At 39.4% G+C, this 23,750-nt stretch overlaps 1 protein-coding gene across 2 annotated transcripts in view; it reads right to left on the bottom strand.

Annotated features, from left to right (window-relative positions):
- Window positions 1-2,822: 2,822 nt before the first annotated feature.
- Window positions 2,823-23,750, bottom strand: part of mettl16 (methyltransferase 16, N6-methyladenosin) — a 48,202-nt gene continuing 27,274 nt past the window's right edge. The window contains exons 4-10 of one of the 2 annotated variants that reach the window (XM_022670722.2): window positions 22,658-22,798; window positions 22,422-22,534; window positions 20,937-21,079; window positions 15,885-15,954; window positions 12,329-12,418; window positions 4,197-4,373; window positions 2,823-3,647 (exon numbers count right to left, since the gene is read on the bottom strand). In XM_022670722.2, coding sequence (XP_022526443.2) covers window positions 3,084-3,647; window positions 4,197-4,373; window positions 12,329-12,418; window positions 15,885-15,954; window positions 20,937-21,079; window positions 22,422-22,534; window positions 22,658-22,798 — 1,298 coding nt within the window. In that variant the 3' untranslated portion in view covers window positions 2,823-3,083. The remainder of the gene's footprint in view (window positions 3,648-4,196; window positions 4,374-12,328; window positions 12,419-15,884; window positions 15,955-20,936; window positions 21,080-22,421; window positions 22,535-22,657; window positions 22,799-23,750) is intronic. The other variant, XM_022670724.2, reaches the window with a different exon arrangement.

Raw genomic sequence — 23,750 nt, 5'->3', positions numbered from 1 at the left:
TGCTTTTGGATAACTTTATGCTGCTCCTGGTGCAAACATTTAAGCAGTTTAGCTTGGTTTGAATCCTCTTGATCATATTTTTGAGGTTTTCAGTTTGGTAAAATGTAAAAAATGTAAAAAGCTGTAAATATGTTAGGTTTTAAGAAAGAAGCCTTTGCAGGGGTTATAATGATCGGCATGTCCTCATAGCTTTACAACCCAATACAAAGTGAGTTTCAGATTATTTCAGATTCAGTACATTGTTCTCCTAAGCCCAGAAAACAGCAGGTCTAGCCTTAAAGCGCAAGATTGCTAGACGGGTGAGACAAATTGGAAGTGACACAAGCAGTTTGATGAGCATCCAGTGGTCTCACCCTGTCTAATGGATTCATTCAAGTGTCACTCTCTGTAGTCTGAGCAGTAAACTGAACTCTGACATGCTGTCTGATTGCAACTGAAGACCAATCAAACTCATTTCCAAGTCAAAGAGCCTTGCTGCCATTACACATGCACTGAATGAATGAAGGGGTGAATCATGCACTTGTAGCCATGGGAACTTGTGGAGAGGTGGTGTACTGCAGGACGGCGGGACATTTCTGGAGCAGGAGTTGGACTGAGGGGGCAGTTGAAGAGGGTCTGTGTAGCCACACACTGGACTGCCTAGCAACAGCTCATTAGTTACAGTACAGGGAAGTGTACGTCTATGTAATACAACATTCATGCTTCATTGACTATATGTTCTAAAGTTGGACGAGGCCTTTTTGCAGGACCATCTAGAGGGCTGGCCTAGAAGAAGCAATTCTGCTTACTGACTGAACGAATTAGTGACTGACGAATGTTGCTGAAAAATGCATGTGCAAGGACTAGCTTTTTCCACCACTTTTTTTTTTTTGACAAGGGGTATTTGTATCGCTAGTTTGGTTAGCTTTGTGTTTTTGCTTGAATTATTGTTGGAGCAATGTAAAAAAATATATATTGTTAGAGTGGTATGAATGTGACTGCCAAACTGTTAATCAGCTATCTGCTTACAAAATAAACAGAAGCAGAGATTTGCACTAGTGCACTGTAAGCCTTGTCCAGCTTTGCTATCTAAGCATTAGCATCACAAACTGCACTGGCTGCTGGCCTTATCTACCATCACCTCCCCAACATGTTCATCAGGGCCCTTCACATTTAAACACTAGTAAATATACTGTACTGTCTACTCTACACCTTAAAGATCTAAGAGAAAGGCTTGAGTCCATTACTAGGTAGGATCATAGTACACATAACGTAACAGAGCTTATATATAATGTCCCAAAAACCTCTTAAATAAAGAGCATCCCAGTTGTATAAATGCAATAAATTCGTCTAAGCTTTTTGTCTTTTTGGTCTGACTCTTCTACCTCAAATCTTGAACCTACCGGACAACTCATGCACATAGATCTAATCTATACATCAAGACTAAAGTTCATCCACATGGGCATTAAAAGGCCATAACTTCATTAAACAAACCAACACACAGTGAACTCACTCTTCTCTCAGTCACATGATTCTCACATGTCCCACAAAAGGGGAGCAAAGTTCCTGCTTAACCCAGAAGCAGCGCTGGAGGCAGCCAAGAGCACAGTAGGAGGTTTATCTTTAAGCTGCAGGAAAACTTCACGTGACCCACCACCACTCTGTCTGAAAAACCATAGCGGCTCCTGTACATCCCACCTCTGATTGCTGCAGGCTTCCTGTTATCCACTCCAACTCTGCTTCTGAACGGAACCCTGACTTCCTGCAGAGGAAACAATAAAGGTATTCTAGAGAAAGAAAATGGATGAAACACCAACATCTCCAGTTATTTGAAAGAAGTGGGCTGACCACACACTTTATCAATGACTTCCGAAAGTGCTTCACAGCTACGAAAAGTCTGACATGCTTCCTCGCGTGTATTTGAAAAACTGTTGCTTATCTTACATCAACACTCCGGCCTGTCATAATAACTGCACCATAGTTTCCAGAAAGAAACCGCAATAAAGAATAAAGTCATTTAAGACCATATCAAACAGTTACATCTCTTTAAAGATCAATTTACTTGTAAGCAATAAGAATATTTAGAAATTTTATTTGAAATAAATATATATATATTTTTAAACAAAGTTGACGTACCAGCTTATGCACATTAATAGGCTTTTCTGGCTAAGTAAACACAATTTTCAATATTGAGTCAACAAAAATGATTGAGGTCGTGTTCACATATTGTGCAATATCTCTATAATGTATTTTTTGTGATAGGCCTAGCAATAAAAGCTTCATAAATCACTGTAATTCACCCCTGACCTGTAATAAGCAGAATAGGGTCTATATCACTGCTAATCCGGATTCACGGCAGAAACCACACCATGCAACTTTGCTAAAGCAAACAGGAAAACACTCAAGTTATATGTGTGTAAAAAATTTATATTATCCTTACATTATTCTACTGGATCAGTGCATTACTTCTCTACCTCTCAGTTTGTCCAAAAATACAAAAAAAATACATGTTCTGAACTGGTGGCTCAAAACATGAATTAAAATTCCTGACTGTAGGAGGAGCCCAAGAGCCAGAAATATTTTTTTTTGCACAATGCTGCTTTAAATGAGACCAAAAAGACAAACAATGGTTAGAAATATTAGACAAATAAAATATTATGTATAAAATTCAGTGTTATGTGCGGACCTATATAACAAAGATACTTACCAAATGTGACTGAAGATGCTACATTCACAGACTAAGACTGAGATTTGTGCATACTCTGGTACATGTCAGTGTTTACACATTATGGCTTGTGTGAAATGTGATTTGGTACCACTTGCATTCATCCCAACAGAACCAGTAGATTTTGAATTATGTTTAATTATTAATGAAAGAAATATGCTGAACAACAGACATAATTAAAACATTTATAACAAACGTAATAAAGCCAATCAATCACTAATAAACTCAATCAAAACTGCTGTCTCAGCCACTTAATCACACTTACAAAACTTAAGTATGGCTCATAGCTCAGAGAGTGGGCTTCTCTTTAGAGTCAGTATGCAGTAGTTCTTCTACTGCATACCGCCGGCACAGGGGAGGATGTGACTGGAGGACTACATCAGGGTGATGTGGGTTTGGTGACCTGGCGAAAGAGTGTGTTTTTCAGGCATGTGCACAGCTGGTTCATCAGGTCTTTATTCTGCCCTTCCACCCAGTGCATCTCCACAGAAACGTCAGTTTCTTCTGCTTTCACATTTACCAGGCATTTAAAGAGGAAGTGATGGGCTGTGCTGGGGCTTGGAGGGTCCTGTGGGGAACTGGATTCCTGTTTTGGCTCCTCTATGTTGGATGCCTCCATTATTATATCTGTACCACTCTCAGTGTCCTTCTGTTCTTTAGTTTCTTTTCCATCGCTGTAGGGTTCAGTGCTGTCTTCTGCTGTCCCTGCCGGAGCAGTGTCAGTGGCCAGTTCCGGGTCCGAGACCAGGTCTGGAGCTGGAGCTGGGTCTGAAGATGTGTCGGGAGTCAGGCTGGGGGCAGTCTGGGGCTGTGCTCTGGGCACCTCGCGTAGCTGACGGCCGCGCTCCCTTCGTTTCTGACGGGCGTGGATCCAGGTGTTCTCCACAGCTGTGAGGAAGAGGCTCAGCTCATTCTCGCTGCAGGGCACACGCTTGTGTAACACCTGAAAACAGAAAATATTTATGTCAAATATTTATAATGTCATCTGGCACTTTCCAATGATATATATACACACACATTAAATTATTTTGTCAATCATGTGACAAATTTGACAGAGCCTGGTGAGGCATTAGCAGTTTTATTAACTGCTAACGATAACGATATAACGATATAACACCACTAATCTCAATATAAAGCAAGGCAATATATTTAACTATAGTCGTTGAATATTATAAAACAATGTCAGACTTATTAAAATAAAAGTAAATAAAAAGTTATTTTTTTATGCAATCACAACAGTGGGATCTAATGACAGTACAACGCTGCACCAACTGTTACATGTGAACTATGATTACTACCATAAAAAAAGTTATAGAAGTTGAAATATTATATTATTGCAAAAAACAATTCTTACACCCCTTGATATACAAAAAAAACGTAAGTTTCATAAATCCAAGATATGTTCATAAATCTCTTTCTTGGTTAAAATGATTGAAATGATGTTATCCCCAAACAGACAACCTCAGTGTTGTCCTCTGTAACCTGTGTGTACCTTCAGGTCTGTGAGGATCTTCTCCAGCCAGACAGTGATGCTCTCTGAGGGGGTCTGTGTTGGTGTGGAGCTGATGCTGGAGATCTGGCTGTGTAGCTCAACTGCAGTGGGTCCTGGAACAGTGAAGGACAGCGGCTTCCGAGTCTTCTCCAGCTTACGCTTCTTACAGGGGGGAGACTGAAACGAAAACACAAACAGAGAAAATGATCAATGCTGTAAATGTACAAAGTGTGATCCTTTTGAGAAAATCCACTTCCCACAGAACAAAAACAACAGCATTACTTTAACTGCTTTAACTACAAATATTCTTCCCAAAGCATATTACTGAATGCATTTCAGTTACTAAGAGTTTTTTTAAGGACTATCAGCATTAGATTGGCAAAATTAAATTATATTTATATTAGTAGTGTCAATCACTTAAAAATGAATTAAAATCATGATAATTTATTTTATGCTGGAATTCTGTGAGAGGACAGTAATAATAGTGTAGTGTGGTTTAGGTCTGGCAGACTAGATCATTTTTTTACTGTATTTTAATATTTTTGATTAGAGAGAGAGTAAGGAAGATTGCATGAGTTAAATAATGCTCTCTGCATTTGGCGCGTTTCATGCAAAGTACGGAAGGCACCGGATTTATTATTATTATTTTTTACCTTTCGATATTCGGTAGTACAGAGACATTTCTGTCCATGCCTTTGTTATTGAATTTCGATACCCAGCCCTACCAACATCCGGCTTCCCCTTCTTGTGGAAGACGTGCGAATGCTTTAATTTCTGTATCTACTATAACTGTAGATTAACCATTATTCATAGACAAAGAAAAGGAATCTGAAGAGACTCTGTTAAGCTCATTCTCACAGGGAGGCAGAATAGGGCACAACACCTGGAAAAACAACTCACTGAATTGAATACATTGCGAAAGCAAAGGCACATCCCTCGACAAACCAATTAATGCCAAATAAAAGGAGAAGCAGCCCATTTACAAGCCTTCACTAAATAGCAGTGTGAAACCAAAACTAACCAGATTAAATGTACAATGTACAATATAACAAAAACAAGAACCTTGGTTCAGATATATTTAAGTTATTTACTTGAATTTTATTTACCAGGTAGAGAGAAACTCAGTACACCTAAAATGATAGATACACAGATGGCTGCACCACTCTGCAAAATAATTAGAGCAGAGTGGATTTCTAACTTTTAAAGCAATGTATCAGCCACGATCAAACCAAAACGTTTACGTACCAACTACTGGGACTACTGAGAGTGCCTTAACCACTTTGCAATCTGCAAATCATTGATTATTGTTTATTATAAATGTAGTATGCCTATGGAGACATGTCGGAAAGCTTGAGGCAGAGGAAATTAACAGGATTATGGGAGAATGTGGTGGACTACAGAGTCTACATGGCACCCCCTTAAAGCATAGGCTAATTATTTTGCTATTATTACTAATTCAGATTTGTGGAGTTCCACAGGGTTTAATTGTAGGGTCTATGAAACTGTGAAGACTGTACAAGTGTATGAGTGTTACCAGGTTAAACACTAAACACAAACAAACCTGATGTGGTGAAAATCAGAGGTAAAAACTTAGATAAGATATAATTCTTTAATATTTTTTGTGCATGCATTAAATTTTCTGAAGTCATCTAATGCAGCACCCTAAAATGCCTTGCGTAAGACCAGTGGTACACCTACCGCAGTTTGAGAACCACTGTATCAGAGCATAAGGTAGCCAGCAGAGGGCAGCAGTGCATAAGCAAACCTATAAAAGTGCAAAGGCGTGGCTGCTCATCCTGTCCCTGACCTTGGCTTGGCTTACAGGCTGGTAAATATATACACTGACACTGTCTGAGGCATACTGCCTAGGGACAAGACAACAGGGAGTCAGGGGAGTCATTAAATCATACATAGTCATTTAGAATAACATTCACACATCAACTCTACTCACAGCTGAAACAATTCACAGCTTTGAGTGAACTGCCCTAAACACAGGAATAGCAGCGCACTGATGCATCTGTGTGTGAAAGCTGGAAAAACATCTCCACAGAACAAGGTCAGGGCACAGGCAGCAGCAGTGTGCCCCTGAATGAGACATGAGCACTATGATCATGTTTCTACACAGCGGTGAAGCACACAATGAAATCATACACAAACTCATAGCAAGCATTCCAGCATTCCATACAGCGCAGAGCCCGAGTCGCATACCAGCTCGTCCCTCTGACATACCAGCAAACCCGAACTGTAACCAACACCCACGGAGAAACAATAATAAGCAGCAGAGAGAGAGAGAGAGAGAAAGAAAGAGAGAGAGAGAGAGAGAGAAAGAAAGAGAGAGAGAGAGAGTAAAGAGTGAATGTGTGTGAGTTATTCATGCCTTCTTCCAAGTTCCTCAAAGTTTAATATACATTGTGCTAACACAGGACACTCATAAGTAGGTCATAGTGTATTTCTCCCTTTCACAAAGGCTTCTTCACTGTGTCATATGACCAGTCCTCTGTGTGTGTTTGTGTGCACGGTAATCACGCTGCAATCCAAAACACTGCTCTTCAGAGATCACCCCCAACTTGTCCTACCTACAATCTACACAATTAATGCATTCTCTCTTTTTTTTTTATATAATTTTTTTTTCCATTTTCTCCCCAATTTACACAGCCAATTACCCAACCCACTCATTAAGACTTCCCCTATCATTAGTAATTAAGACTCCCCTATTACTAGTGATGCCCCAACACAGGAGGGTGAAGACTAGCACATGCCTCCTCCGATACATGTGAAGTCAGTCATGCCTCTTTTCGAACTGCTGCTGATGCAGCATTGCCGAGTAGTATCAAAGTGTGCTTGGAGAAAAGCGCAGCAACTCGGTTCCGATACATCAGCTCACAGACGCCTTGTGTTGATCAACATCACCCTTTGGAGTGATGTGGGGAGAGAGTGTCATCTACCCACCCAGAGAGAGAGAGCAAGGCTAATTGTGCTCTCTCAGGGCTCCAGTAGTGGATGGCAAGCTACATGAACAGGATTCGAACTGGCGATCTCCTGATCATAGTGGCCGCGCTTAGCCTGCTGGACCACTCGGAGCCCCCAATTAATGCATTCTCAATTTTTATCTAGAATTTTAACTCATTTTCTACCCCCATTTAGAAAGCCAATTACACAATTCCCCTTCAATTCCCCCTCTCACACTATATTACACTATATAATATTCCACACATATAAAAACACAGTAAACTGTAGAGAACGCAGGGATGAATGCTACCATTGTATTCTTAGTATATAAAACAATGTGACATTTCTGCCTTTACATCTAAAATGTGTTTTAATGTCTTCATTTGTGATTATATCTGTGTTATATCTATGGAATTTACTGGAAATCATAGGGCTCTAAACAATGCTTAATTGACTAAATGCCTTCTGTTTACATAGAAATGACTTAATTCTAAACAGACATTGACCATGTAATGAGTTCCATTTAACAAGCCTGAGAAATGAAAGAATTAATAATCTGTATCTAGAAACATATATGTGAACATATCAACAATATTAAATTATAATGGACAAATACCCTGCATAAACAAACACTTGCAAACAAATGTGCTTCAAATGATTCATTGAGAAAAGCCACAGACAAACCATTTTCACTTCTATAAACAATCTATATGCTTGCAACAGAGGTGCAGTTGAAGTGCCATTGGTATAGACCCATGTCTATACATGTTTTAGACCTTTAATTGGTTTTTGACACTTAAAGATCTCTAAACATGTCTTAAACCTTAAGAGAGTGTAGGACACCAGGGGGAGCCATTCTATACTGTTTAACGCCTCCGCAATGGCACTGATGGCACTGATGGCACTGGGTAAGCATGCTCGAGAAAGAAGACAATTAATCTAGACATCTTAAATCATACCCAACTGATTATTTGAACAGAAATCCTTTTATAATAGAAATTGCTCTGGCTCACTGTGTTTGCTCTGGCAAACAGTGAAACAGTCCTGTACTGTGTCTGCAATAAAAAATAAAAAATAAAAAAACACTGTGTACACTACAGAGTAATGCTTCAGACAAAACCAAAAGCATGATACTGTATTGATTGGCCTGTGACGCTATGAAGTGCCTAAGCCGGATTCACTCCACCTCCTGCTTCTATTGTCTGTCTGTGTTTCTCAGCTATTTACGATAAGCTCACTGCTCAGAACACGAATAAAAGGTGGAGGGAGCGGAGGAGAGTGGGGCAAAAAAAAAAAAAAAAAAAAAAAAAAAAAAAAAAAAATCAATAAAATCCATCAATTCAGGCCGTCTTTGTGTCCAGCACATCCTTGACATGGATTTTATACTCTTGCCATGTCTGTGGACAGATAAAGAGACTTTAAATCATCCTCCATCTTCAAACCCATGTACTGCTCTCAGCACTTCCGCTCCCCCCACTTTACTCATTCATTCATTCTGTTCATTATTTACTAACAGACATGTTCTCAGCGTCTTCTCCTCCCAACAGTATGAGTAAGGTTGTCCTAAAATGGCCGGCCCATTAAGGATATCTTTAGGTCTTTCCATGTCTGGTCCACACCTGAAGAACAGCTGAAACCAGCTATAAACCCAAGATCGTTTAATTATTGAACATGTGCAGATGCAGGTCAGAAGCAGTATGAGCTGGATTGATTCTCACACGGCTCACTTTTCTATAGAATCGCAGTCCTTTTTGGAATTGGCAGCAGCAGGCTACAAGCCAATAGTATACTCACCTCTAAACAGCTAAAGAGCTAGCGGCTAGTGGCTAATGCTAATACTGCTCCAGCAGTGCTAGCCGGTGTTAGCAGCAGGCTACATTCCGATAATACTTACCTCTAAACAGCTAAAGAGCTAGCGTTTAGCGCAATTAGCGGGTTATACTAATGTTGCTCCAGCAGTGCTAGTTGGGGTAAGCAGCAGACTACAGGCTGATAATACTCACCTCTAAATGGCTAAAGAGCTAGCGTTTAGCACAGTTAGCGGGTAATACTAATGTTGCTCCAGCAGTGCTAGCTGGGGTAAGCAGCAGGCTACAGGCTGATAATACTCACCTCTGAACAGGGAAATAGTGGTTAGCAGCTTATGCTAATGCAGCATCATTGCTGGAGAACTAAACTAAAACTCCTCTATAACGCTGTACTTCAGGGGAGTGACTTTACTGCTTCTTATAAACTGACTGATAAAATTCATACATAAGGCGCAATGGAATACAAGAAACACTGATGATTTTTGAGAAAATTAGGTTAGGTTTACCATATAGTGTTACAGTAAATAACCAATCACTTAAACCGCATCAAATGGGCTGAGAAGTATTTGAGCAACTTTGTAGCAGTAAAAACACATCAGTCTCTCCAGGAAACATTCAACAATCAAAACTCCTCCTAGTACAAACCAAACACTATTAGAACTGCCAATCAATTAGTCAATTTGCATATTCTATCAAACACTGCAGTTACATTTCAGTCTGAATAACCAGAGACAGATTAACTAGACTAACACAGACTATCAAATATAAATACGTGTAGCTAAATTCTTATACAAATACAATCCAGATATTACTTCTATACTACTAATATTACTATAAAGTGACCAGGTGTAAACAGGGTCTAAATATTCATCTAATTGTTAAGTATCCTGTAAACAAACTAGCCAGTTAAAATCAATGTCTGGTTAAAACCAGGCCTTATCTATTAAAATAATAGGATCATTCCTATTCCCATACTTAGAAAAAACATACCAGTTTGATCAGCGATTGTTATTGGGTGTATCAGGGAGCACTTTTAACATGATAAGGGTAAAAGATCTACCTTCAGTGTTGACTCCTATTCTACAGAGGAAAAGTTCATTCTGTCATTTAGAGCTGCACATTTCTGGAATACTTTCACAATACACATTTGCAACAGCAATGCAAAAACATTGAATGTCTAAAATGTCTTTTACAGAGAACAGAAAAAACCTTTGTAACTTTGTAACCTTTGAGTTATTTGTTTGTGTGTAAATTGTGGAACATCAAACTCATTGACTACACAAATATACTAGCTGGCCAGCAATGGCACATTTGATTGGTGTTAATGAATGTACATTGTTACACAAATAATTAAATACACAAATACATAAATAACCCAATATGCATCAAATTCATTGATGTAAATGTATTGTATATAACGATCATTAGATCCAACGTTTTTTTTACTTGCTTTGCAGAAAAAAAACAACCTTTTTTGACTTTTCAAAGTCATTTAACACAATTTACATTGGTAATAGTTTGATTAAAATTACGCTTTTACATTGTGTTTTTGCACGACAACAATTATATCAGCACAATGTTTAGCAATTTAATAACATAACCTAGTGTTCTGTACAATTCATTGTGTACACACTGTGTATTGTCAGCAATATATGCCTCCCCCTCTCTCTCACACTATCTCACTATCTTTATATTCTGGCTGCCCACGTTTGTGCTCCTGCCATACATTTCATGTCTGGATTAAAGACCAAACTGTCACTCAGATTGATCCGGTTTCCATGCAGGCTGCTAATGGGGCTCAGCTGGCCTCAGAGCAAAGAAACGTGCCCATAGCACAAACGTGAGAGGCTGTTATTTATATGCTTAAGAGATTGAGATGAGAACAGATAATGCTGAAGAAGCTGCAGATAAGAAGGTCCATCTGAAGATGCACTGAATTTCTGATTACTAAGGTCAAGGTCAGGTAGGGATTTAGGGCTTGGCTTTCATATTACATACAAGTAATTACATATAGGACACATATTGGTTGATATCAATAAAATGTACCTTTTGTTTCCACAGCGTAGTTGTTGGAATTTCCTACAAAAACTGTAACAATAAATTTTTTAAGATTTACTCTGACTACACACATTATTTTAATCACTCTAAATAAAAGCAAACATTTTATATATATATTTCTGATGTGGGGGTGTTTTTTTTGTTCATAGTTGTTACTTTTAAGAGTCTTTTTAAGAAGTTGTAAATGTTTTTTTTTTGTAATTTGGGGCATTTTAATGATTCATTTAGCTATTTTCATAAAAATATTAACCTTTTTTAAAGTACACATGTCTAAAAATTCCCTGTCCACATTGTCATCTTGGAATAATTGTGCCTTTTAATAAAGTATTCTTTGACATCATTGACATCACAACATTAATCTTGTTTTATTTTCAAAAGGGACTAAAGACCCTGCATATTCAGCTATTTTAATCATTTTAATATTACTTTAGATATCTCCTATTTAGATTGGGTAAAGTTTAAGTTGTCCACTCTGTCAGGACAAGATATAATGATAATTAAAACAATTTTAGAAATCAAAATGCATCTTTAAAACAGAACAAGGTCAGCATGAACAATTTTCAAATACCAATTTTCTATAAAATCATCTACCCTGTCATTGTGACATTTAAATGCATAGATGACAGGAAATATAAAGTGCCTAAGCTGGGAAAATATGATTTCTGTGTAGTCTAAAGTCTTATAAATGGTGAAATTAATAAAAAAATTGAAATGAAAAAGTATTATAATAAACACACACCCTGACCGTGTGTATAAAAACACAGGCCTGTGCATGTGGTATCTAAGGTTGAGATAAGGCTAGAAGTAGCATGCAGACAGAAATGTAGGCCAATCTTTCTGCTCAAGTGCCTTTGAGAAAAGGCATCTGGGACTGGGGGACTTTTTAAAAGAGCAGAACAATCCCCCCCCCCAACTTCCCCACCTCCCTCACCTCTCTCACCGCCCCTTACACTCCTCTCTCTATCTATCTCTTCCTTTAAAAAAAGGAAAAGAAGAGCATGGCTCCATGGCAGACCCATGCTGCCCTGGCGACTGTTGCCAGGCTACGCCGGCTGAGGCAGCGGGTTGGGCGGCAGGGAGCAGTCGGAGTGTGTCTAATGGAATGGGCCACACTTGCATTATTAACACAGGCACAGAGGTCGGTGAATATTCAGCACGTGGATATGTGTCTTCTCCCCGTCTGAACTCAGTCAGACACACAAACGTAGAACTCCCAAACACTACCCGCCGTCTGCCCTGCCGCCTGCTCGCCTGCTGCAGGAGCTTTGTAGGTCAGCAGCAGTGAAGTAAAGAAAAAGCAAAGAAACCCAAACTCACCGGTACACTCACGTCCTCGTAGAAGCTCCAGGCCAAGGCCCAGCGCATTGTTCGCCCCTGACAGAACTCTGTGTGCGTGACTTTGGGGACCTGTTCAGAAACAAAGGGAAAAAAATCTTTATCCATTAACAGTGTATTAAATGTATAGTATAAATAAAAATTTCACACTTTAGCTAATATTAAAACAGCAGCTAATGCAGTATTGTGGACATGCTTTTTAATGAATGCATCCAGCTACTTTAGATTGCATTCATTGCTGACACAGGTCTGCAAATGCATGCACACAACTGCTCTAGTCGCTCTAGAGAAACACTGGCAAGGACTCTCTTGTGCAGATAAACCCTTCTTCTAAGGGCACAGGGAGACTTCACTGTATTGAGAGGCTAATGAACAGGGTCATCTACTGTAGACTCTTGAATGAGGGTTTCAGCCACAACACTAAAGATGGGATGTGGATGGGTATTCTAGCATGACAATGACCCAAAACATACAAGCAAGGCAACAAAGGAGTGGCTTTATAGAGTCCTAGCCAGTCTCCAAACCTAAACCCCAAAGAAAATCTGTGGAGGGAGATCAAACTTCAAGTTGACAAACAACATCCTCAAAACCTTCAGGATTTGCCTTTTTTATGTAAAGAGGAGTGGACCAAAATCCCTCTATAGTCCCTCTATAGTCCAAGTTCTGCTTGGCTTTGGAGAAAAACGCATGAGCATGGTGCTATTGTGCCTCAGCCTTGGTCAAATATAATCATATGAAAGCTCCGATACATCAGCTCAGATACATCAGCTCAGATACATATGTCATGTGGGAAAAATCGCCACCTACCCACAAAGAGAGATCATGGTCAATTGTTCTCTCTTAGACTCTGGCTGCTGATGGCGAGCTGCATGACTAGGATTTGAACCAGCAATCTGCTCATCATAGGGGCAACGACGTAGGGACTTACTCTCCTGGAGTCCCCCCTGTGTTCACCAAATATTTTGAACCCTAAAATGGGGTCAAACAGTAACAAAGTAAGAACTCTAACCAACATCATTCTTAAAACTAAATAAAAGACCATACTCCATTATGCACTGATCTCAGGCCACCTGCGAATTTCCAACTGTCAAAAAATGAACGGAGGAGGTTAGCTGTATCTAATGAGCTAGTTTGGGCTATGGGAATTGAGCATAGCCCCACTGCTGTGTATGCTTCCTTTATTCTACAGCCTTTAAAAAGAGAGAGAGAGCAGAACTCTGACACCCACTTTAACAAACCAGAACTTCACACAGGGACATGTGAAGCAGAAAACAGCAAGATGGGTCAAAGGCTAGCAAACCCTTCTGACCTCTGAAACGTCAGGCTTTTAAATATAAGATAAAGGGGAGTAAAAAGGAAATGAAGGATAAGAGAGGGAGAAAGAGAAAGGGGAAAAGTATCATTATCATATTAATCAGAGCCCCATTAACAGGCCACAGGGCAGAGAGGAAGTACCGTGCTTGCGCGCTGGAGGACGGCCAAGTGCCCTCTCGCTCTGATGAAAGGTGACAGCACTTTGACGCCTCCAGATGAGGAGAGAATGGGAGGAGCCGGGCGCGGCTCAGACAAGAGAATGATTGACACCAGGTTAATAACCTGTGATCGGAGAGAACGTGCACCCAGTCACAGCTATCAGAGAGGACTCCTCACACACAGACAACGCAGCAGAGCGCAGGATCTGGGGGGGCTCGTTTGGCAGAGCGGGGGGTGACTGGGGCTAATGATGCCTAATGAACTAATGAAATCCAGCCCCATCAGAGCTCTGTTTTACGCTGTGTTTTGTCAGTCACACGAGGGGAGCTGATTTAGATCAATTAACCTGGAGCTTCTGTAGTGAAGAGGTACTTATTCAAAGAGGAGAGGGAGGATGAGAAAGCCACACACAGACACAAAGGGGTGGTAAAAACTCTGGTTAAGCTAGCAATTCATCAAGATACAGACATCAATGGCCAACACGGTTCACAATATTTTTTGTATTTTCAGTCGATATAATATAATTCCGATAGGAACAATACATTTAATATAAACAATATAAAACCCACAGAAACACTGCCAAGAACTCTCACAAATAATATCTGTACCATTCTAAACTCTTTGTTATTATGCACCCATAATAAACATCAGTCAGTTGCTGATACTGAATATATTGTATATCAGTATATCACTGTATGGAAATATATTTTTAATTTAATTTAACCCAAAAGTCCCCTTTCTGATGTATCACAGACCCTTAAAAAGATGTGTAAAATTCCTTACAGCACTCCTTACATCAAGTCCTTTACTTTAGCTCATGAAGTCCCCAACTGACCCATACTGAACATCATGACCTGATTTACAGAATATGGGAGTGCTGGGTTAGAGACAAAAAAAGTATATTTTATCTACTACAGCTCTTTTACAACCATTTAACCATTCAAATACTTAATTAAAGTGGCGTATTATTTTGTTTCTAAACTAAAAGCAGAAGTTTGTCTGAGTAGAGAAGTAACAAAATATTGTGTTTAATGGTACCAATGGTACCTAATATATTCATTCTAAAAACTGGGGTGTCGGGTCACTTTTTGCAGGAGTTCTTCTGGCCACCTCCCGCATCTTTATGTATTTACGTCACACGTACAGCCTCTGAAAGAGGATCCGGCTCAGTTTTACTGAATGTGAGAGGCTGGTGGAGCAGTGGAGACTTCAGAAGAGGAACCTCAGAGCTCAGTAGCTCATTCACTCATAGTAAAACCAAAGAGTGAAGTTTCTGACGGAGCTCGGTCTCTCTTTCTGACTGAACATAACCTGGAATCGGACTCATGCTCTCATCATCTGAAAGGAGAACGCCTCACACCAGCCCAGTTTAAAATGTTTTCTCCGCATGCTTAATACAATTACCCATTCTCACCATAGAGGGCCCTCAATCCCAAAACTTACGGACATCAGCTTTAAATATTTTATGTTCCATAAAACTAGCTCTGACCTGATTTCCAGAAATGGGACTGGGCTCTTATGGTTTAAAACAGTCACGTTATTGAACCATTTTGTATTGCAATATTTAATAATAATGAATTACTGTCCTGTATATGCATCCATACCAAGCCACCACAGTACGGTGGTCCTCTAGTCGCCCAAAGAGTGTTAAAGAAGGTTAAATTGATTCACAATACTGCATTCATGATATAGGTTTTTTTTGTTTTGTTTTTAACAAAATCCGAATGAGGGAAGGCGAGATGATCATCAATGTTGCCCCATAATCTATTAATGAGATGTCAGGGGGCAGGATGGGAGGGGTGTGGAACATGACAGTGTTGGTGTGGTGTTTGTGCTGGTGTGGGCAAACACTGGTTCTCAAACAGTAATGTGCTCTTACATAATTAATAGAACGCCTAAATTCCATGATGCACACTGCCTTGCTATTGTGCAACATGTAATAGTATTTTAATGCTTTCAACTATATTAATGTATTTGAGCTCAGATTCAGAAGGTAAAATACACCCTTACACACACACTGACATACACACACACATACGCACACACAGAGAGGCACACAACTCACCCCTTGTTTCCTCAGCTCCTCCTTCAAAGGTGCCAGGCTGCACTTCTTCCCCAGCATGCAGCTGTACCACCTGCAACAGACAGACAGACAGTCAGAGAGAAGTAGAGCAGCAGAAGCTCCAGATCAAACAAGCTGCAGGAACTTTAAGCCATGGCCTCAACAGGGTCCAGCGTGAACACAGCCACTGTGTGTTTAATTAAAACTCCAGCTACAAAGCTGGACGAGACACAAAAACAGCTTGCTTCATACAGTCACCCAACCAGGCTTCATGCTTTGAAGTCACACAGGAGACAATAAAAATCAATGCTTATCCTGACCAATAAAAAAAGCTGTGCCTTCATCAGCCAGCGCTTGGCAGGAGCAAAACAACAGGAGAAGAATCCATTTGTAACTGCTTTGCTCATCTCTTGCAGTTCATTCAGACTGAATCACTTCCACTAACTAATAACTATCTCCATCCAGAAAGTCTCAATCGGCAACAAAAAGGAGTGTAAATATTGATTATTTTAGTAACAGAGTAATCTAGCTTTTTTTTAAATATTTAGTTGACAGGGACAATGCTCATTAATCAACAGAAAACAACAGTAAATAAGCCGGAGTTAGTGAAAGGCTATTTTTCATCTGTAGTCCCTGGCCAGCTCTTACTATGGCAATTTCTATGGCTTCTAATACTATGGCTATTGTTTGGTGGGTTTTAAGTAATTCAAATAAAAGCCCTTCATTTTTAAATAATGTAAAAAAAAAAAAATACGTTAATTAACAAAAAAGATTCATTGTTGTGTTCTGGACAAATCTTCAAACCATATACAGCTCTGGAAAAAAATTAAGAAACCACTTCATTTCTGAATCACTTTCCCTGATTTTGCGATTTATAGATATATGTTTGAGTAAAATAAACATTGATGTTTTATTCTATAAACTACATACAACATTTCTCCCAAATTCCAAATACAAATATTGTCATTTAGAGCATTTATTTGCAGACAATGAGAATAGGCTGAACCAACAAAAATAGATGCAGAGATTTCAGACCTTAAATAATGCAAAGAAAACAAGTTCATATTCAAAGACTACAGCAGCAGTAAAATGTACTGTGTATCTGTTCGTGTGAGACCTTTCCCCTGCGACTCGCTAAAAGTAACATCACTTAAGTACATGCAAAAAATAAATAAATACAAAAGCAATACCAAGGACGGCAAAATTGACCAACTTCATTTTAATTTATCATACGATAAGTCGATAGCATAATTATCGAGACAGGTCTACATAGTAATGTGTAAAAAAATTACTGATTAAGTGTGTTTTACTGTATAAAAAAAACTGTTTCATTGGATTAAACTGGAATAAACAGATTTTTTTAGACAGTAGTCAGAAATAAGTATTGGATTTGTTTATTTTGCTTTTTTAGATTGTCTGATTAACTTTAATGAAACATTGATCAGATAAATTAGTTAATGGATGGAACTGTATAGATACTGGACTTACTTGAGGACAGCTCTGGAACTGGTTAAACAAACACATAAAATTACAACATATGGCTACGTTTTTACGTATTACCCATAGTCTTGCTAAAGGCATGTTTGGTAGTGCTATGTTCATGTTGTACTGAGCTGTCTGTGTGTGTGTGTGTGTGTGTGTGTGTGTGTGTTATGCTTGTGTAAATAGATGAGTGACTTCCACTGGGAGACTGTGTATTCGTTTTCCCTCTAATGGGTCCAGGACAGGGGCTGTGTGTGTGTGTTTGCTGGCAGGTGCCTAAGGACTAAGCCAGACTCTCTGATTGGCCTTCAGAGATCGCTCTTCCTGTCCAACTGCACGGATCTGTAATTAGTGCCAGTGTTCTTCCAGCCACCCCCTCCATCTCTCTCTCACACTCTAAATACAGCTCTGATTTCAGAAGACGCCAAGTGCTGCTTCTTATTGACACTGTAATTGCTATCACTTCCTCTGTTGAAGGAAATGAATGTAGTAAGCTAATTATTTTCTTGATGCCGTTCAGTATCTGCAGGCCAAGACGTGCGAGTCTGCTTAAGCCCCCCTTCTGCTCGACAGAGTGGGGAACATCTGTGGGTATTAGGACTCTTTAATATTTCATACAGCAAAACTGAAATGAATTCTGTACACCCTTGGTCTTCCCTGGCACCAGTGTTCCCTGAGGAGCTGGGGGTTGGCCCTCTGAGCAGGAACTGGGCTATAGACCAGTCTTGCTCCAGACTGGGGCCAGACCAGTGTATGATTTGGGGGACAGAGAGCTTCAGTAGATTTATTAGTGGGAATTCTGCGGATACACAGAAATGCACAGATATAAAGTAAAACATATAAGTATAAAAGTAAAATTACATTGGACTAAACTGAATTCCTGTATTATTTATTTACAAAACGTGGTGGAGACTAAATATTTACACGTCCACAGCCATTATTCTTGAGAAGAACAGACTCATCACTAATCAGGCTTGTTTTACTTACTTTTTTCCTTTTTGCTTCTGGGACTGTATATTTTACTCAATTAAAAGCTCATAAAGAATTAATTAGCAAAACCAAAAAAAAGTACATGCTCAGGTCGAGGAGGAGAAAAAGGTCAGGCTGCTTGCTTTTGCTGTTTTTGCAGATATAGCTACACAGCTGCACCAAGAGATGTGTGGGTATGAGAGAGAAGCACATAGCGCATAAGTAAAAGCAAAAAAATGCATAAATTCTGATTTAGGACCACATATGGAAGTGGCTCAGATCTGATTTGATAAACAAAAACGGATTTGGCACGTTCAAACAGCCATGAAAAAATCTGATCTGAGCCATGTTGAGCAAAAAATCAAATTTGAGTCACTTCAGCTTGGTTATGTGAACGTAGCTCTAAGTATACGCAAAGCATTTTTGGAGCCTATTACCACGTCTTCACATTTGTTCCTCGTGAAAGTCTTGTGAATGTATATTTATCTATATTTGTTTAATGTATGTCTCACTCACCAAGCTTAATTATCCTTGGTTGTGACGTGTGTTTTGGACTTAAAGTGGTTGATGTAAACAACTTTTCACTTCTTGTTTATAGCATGTGGGCAAAATACATAGAAAGCTGTTTCCATGCATCATAAATCTATTTTTTTTTTATTTGCACTTTCCTCCCTGAAATCCCTCCTGAAAATTTCAGCATCACATGGTTTAAAATGTATTTAAATGCAGACATTTGTATATAATACTTATTACAGTGAGTCAATTGGATGTAACAAAATTACTGCACACGCTCTCTCAAATCCTAAATCCTAAAAAAAAGTAAAAATCTGTAAAGTGTAACCAGCCCCCTCATATGCCCTCCGTTAACTCATCCCCTGGGGGTCCCAGGTGTGGCTTTGTTAATCAGGTTTAATGTGGGCTGCCACGCTCCCCCCTTACTGCTTGTTTCACTTCAGTGCTCCTCTGACAGCTCTGGCATTGGGGGCACACACATGCATACAGACAGGCGTGTGCGCGCACACACACTCTCTGAAACACATGCACACAGGCGAACACACCTGCTCCCGTCGAGTGTGCCGGATGCTGCATGGGTAACTGTTTACTTTGTCTGCCAATTATTTAAACAAACTCTAGATGACAGTTCTATCTCTGCCCCCAGCTGCCCTGCCCCTGTAACAGGACAGCACTGTCACCTGTGAACCTTCAGAGGCACAGAGAACAGCCCAAAATCAAACACAGGACCAGGGCACAGGAAAGAGCATTTGTTTGTTCACTGGCTGTGCCACAACTACACTGACTGTGATGGCGTGACAGGAGAAATTCAATGTAAAATTTTTACCCCCCAAAAAAACACACCATAATGCACTATATGGAGAGAATACAGATTGAGAAGTTGCTGTATATATGGGAAAGCCCTCATATCTTAAACCCAATAAAGAAACGTTCTGTGTGATGCTAGTTAAAGGCTATGTGTGTTTTCACACTTGCATCCAGCATGCATCTGTCAGCCCCCAAGTCTTGGTAAAGGGGCTCATTATTACTGGTTTGCTTTCATACACAAGATTGCATTTGAAGAGTAGATAAATTACTTCAATTTTGTGCAAATCTATGAAAAACTGGTATGGCCAAGGTTCATGTGTTTATTCCTTTACAATATTTCCTTGAATATAAACTCTCTTGTGATGAAGAAGAAGTGAAAAGTCAAAACAGTCACATGACAAAAAGAGGCAACCAAGCACCACAGTGTACAATATATGATGTGTTATCTTATCAAGTGAGAAAAAAAAATGTTGTTCTGTTCAACAAAAAAACAAACAAAAAAACAAACAAAAAAAAAACAGTCCTAGTTAGTAAGTCCTAGAAAAGAGATATTGAAATGTTGTCGAAAGGAAGTCTTATGACCAAGAGGCAATGTTACTGCGGTTATAACTCTTTATTTAAAAAGATTAAAGAGAAAATAATAAAACAAAAATCAGTAAAACATCTTATTATGAGTATCTTTAGGATTCATAACTATACATCATTTTTTTATCTCTCACTGTTCAGAAACTACAGCACTATATGTAGGCCTTTCACAATAATTACATTACTGACTTACAACATGCAATATATGGATATGACCACTATAATTCTGTCTGACCTCAATATTGCACATTATTTTAATTTGACAAGAAGAGCCCATCCACATAAATGAGCCATTAATATAAGTAGCGCTATAGTTTTTTATGAACATTTTTATATTACAACTCAAGTGTCTGAAGTTCTTAATAATCCTATTTTTAAGATATATTGGTATGTTAAATGTAATGTCATATCACTAACCCCTGTTGTGTTCTAGCCATGCTTTAAAACTGACCTCCAGCACGGTCACATCTCAACGTCTGGATGAGAACACTAACTGCCCAGCTCAGTCTGTACGCCCCAGCTGACCCTTAAATTGGCTACTAACTACATCCTTCCCACAGCACTGACAACACCACTAATTTCACTTTGCCAGACCCTGAGCTACGGATGGCTGACAGCACCGCAGAGACTCACACAGATCTCGGAGGATAGAGTGTGTGCGCACGTGCGAGTGAGTGTCTGTGTGTGTGTTTGTCTAACCTGAGCCTCTTCTTCAGCTGCAGACTGTCATGGATGATCCTTTTCACAAACTCCAGCTCACCTCCTTCAGCCATGATCTCAGTCACTCCCCCCGTGTTAATAGAGCTGGGCGGGGGTCTCCTAGAGTTCCGGGAGTTCACCCCCTGTTGAGAAGAGCAAAACACAGTAAGCACACAGCCAACAAAGCAGACCCTTTAGCTATGAACTAGGCATTTTGACAAATTGAGATATTTATGATTATAGCTAATTTATACTCTCTTTAAATGTACAAAACTGAAAATGTTCATTTACTCTGGATAGTAGAGACAGTTACTCCAGCAAAAGCAGGATAAACTCTTTTTTAAAAATACTCTTCATTTCAGAAGAAACAAAGAATCCGCAGGCACTCCAATACTTTTTTGTCTATATAGTGTATTACTGTTTTTTTTTTTTGAGTACTATGCATTGGTCTTAAGCTACGTTTTGTACTTGTTTTGTGGGCTGTAGGAAATGTATACTGCTACTTTACCTTCTTTGGACCTTTAATACTGTGGACATTTTGTAATGTGTACCTATTTATTTAAGTACCTCTGCTCTAGACCTTTGAACGGTTCTGTTTCTGTATTAGCCATAGCTCTATAGTTTGTGCCCATCACATTTTTATATTCATAAATTAGTACCTGTTATATTAGCCATAGTTCACATTTATTCTCTGTACTGTTGTTTTGTTCTGTTATTTGTTTGTATTAAGCAGGTCAACCTGAGTAGGATGGGTTCCTCTAACTGAGTCTTGGTTCCTTCCAAGGTTTCTTCCTCTTAAAGGGAGTTTTTCCTTGCCACTGTGTCACCATAAAAATTGGCATCTCTGTGGTGCTGCTCATAAGAGGCGTGGACCTCTTTTTCCTGTAAAGCTGCTTTGTGACAACCTTTGTTATAAAAAGCGCTATATAAATACAATTGAATTGAATTGAATTCACTGTCACATAGATTTGACATATCATTTATTTGGAAAATATATTGCTCCAGAAATAACTGAGAGAAACAATTGTTTGTCATAATTTTTAAAACATTAAATGTCACGGATATAATGACAATACAACAGCATAATAATACAAATACACTCACATATATATATTTTTTTTCATTCCATGTTGTAGTCCACTTTGAGTGTAGGGAGTAATTTGTCACTCACACAAGACTTTGTTAAATACTGGTGAAGATCATTCATATGTAAACATACATGCAAGGAAACACAATAAACGATATTGTCAACAGAAAATATTGTGGTCACGGACGTATATTGTGCACTAATGTACACTAAACGGGTAATTATTGTGACAGGCCTTCTCTCACACGCCTCGATTACACCAGTAACAGCACCTTGAAGCACCTTTATTTCTAAGAGCCTACCGATTAGCTTACACTGAAAGAAACAGCCTGAGGGCTTCATGCTCATGTCTGATTGAACAGCACAGGAATAAGTGATGTGAGAATGGCGGGCAGTACCTTAGCCTCTAATTGGTTAGCGAAGAAAGGAGGATTACACATGCAGAAGTCATAGACAATAGACTCCTCCTTTAATGCATCCATCAGCAAGGTCTTCTGGGGCACCTTCACCACTGCAACACAAACACACACACACAGTGCACACTGGTCAGACCGCACACAAAGGAGGATCAAATTTCACATCAAACACTCATCACTGAACCCAGACACACACACACACACACACACACACACACCTTTAATGAGGTCTGCCATGTTGTTCTGTTCAACGTTCTTCTTGGCGTAATTATAACAGATGTCATCCACCTCTGTGGCGAGAAAGTACCAACCATTCATTGATGCTCCCAGCAGGGGATAGATACAGGAAGCACCAGTACCTGCGCACACACACACACACACACACACACACACAACCAAGGGACAAAGAGATTACATACTGGCCCTGCCCAGGTCTAGCAACACTTCTATCTTACACTCCTAGATATTATGTTTCAGTGCAAACACATTATTTCTTGTTAATGGAACTATAATATTCTTACTGTAGGTCAACCTTAACTAGGCACTCATCATCATCTATATACCCAACAACGGGTTAGGAGATGTTTGCTATGATGATCAAGAATGGTTGCTGTGTTGTCCCAGGTGGCTGCAATGGCATTACTAAGTGGATATTAGATGCTACAGATTGTGAGTTTGTGTGATTGCAAAGGTATTTCAGGCAGTTGCCATGATGTTGCCATGTAGTGGTAGCTAGGTGGTTGCTAGTAGATGTTATGGTATCCCAGGCGGTTGCTACGGTGTTACTAAATGGTTGATGCTATGATGTTGATGGTTGGAGGGGTGTTTAATCACACTGGTACATTTGAAGGGTGACACTACTACATGGAAACAGTGAAATAACAGAAAAGGTCTGAAAGAAAAGAAAGCAGACGATAATAAATCAGGTAATGTGCAGGTGTGACCTAGAAAGCCTTTTATTCAGCATTACTGTAGCAGACTTCCCAAGTCTCACGCAAGTTGAGGGAGTCTACCGCACATCAATAATGGTTCCCTGATGCCCGAAAGTTAGACAAAATCTCGAAGTGCACAGAAAAACAGAGAGGGTTCAGATTGGTCTGTTTTATGCAAAGAGTCTGAGTCAGCCAATCAGTTTTTAGTGTGTAATTGTAAGTATTGCTAGTGGGAGTGGTTAACAACAACGCATTATGCAGTATTTTCACATCCAAATGCAATGAAAACATGTCCATAGATAGAAGTTGTACAGTACACAGTGTTCAACGGATTTTAAGACATAGTGCTTATAAACTGTATAATACTGCATTTCTCAAA

Source organism: Astyanax mexicanus, chromosome 18, assembly GCF_023375975.1.
Source record: "Astyanax mexicanus isolate ESR-SI-001 chromosome 18, AstMex3_surface, whole genome shotgun sequence".
NCBI classification, from domain to species: domain Eukaryota; kingdom Metazoa; phylum Chordata; class Actinopteri; order Characiformes; family Acestrorhamphidae; genus Astyanax; species Astyanax mexicanus.
Note: the sequence above shows the minus strand (reverse complement) of the source record. Positions and strands in the feature narration are given on the sequence as shown.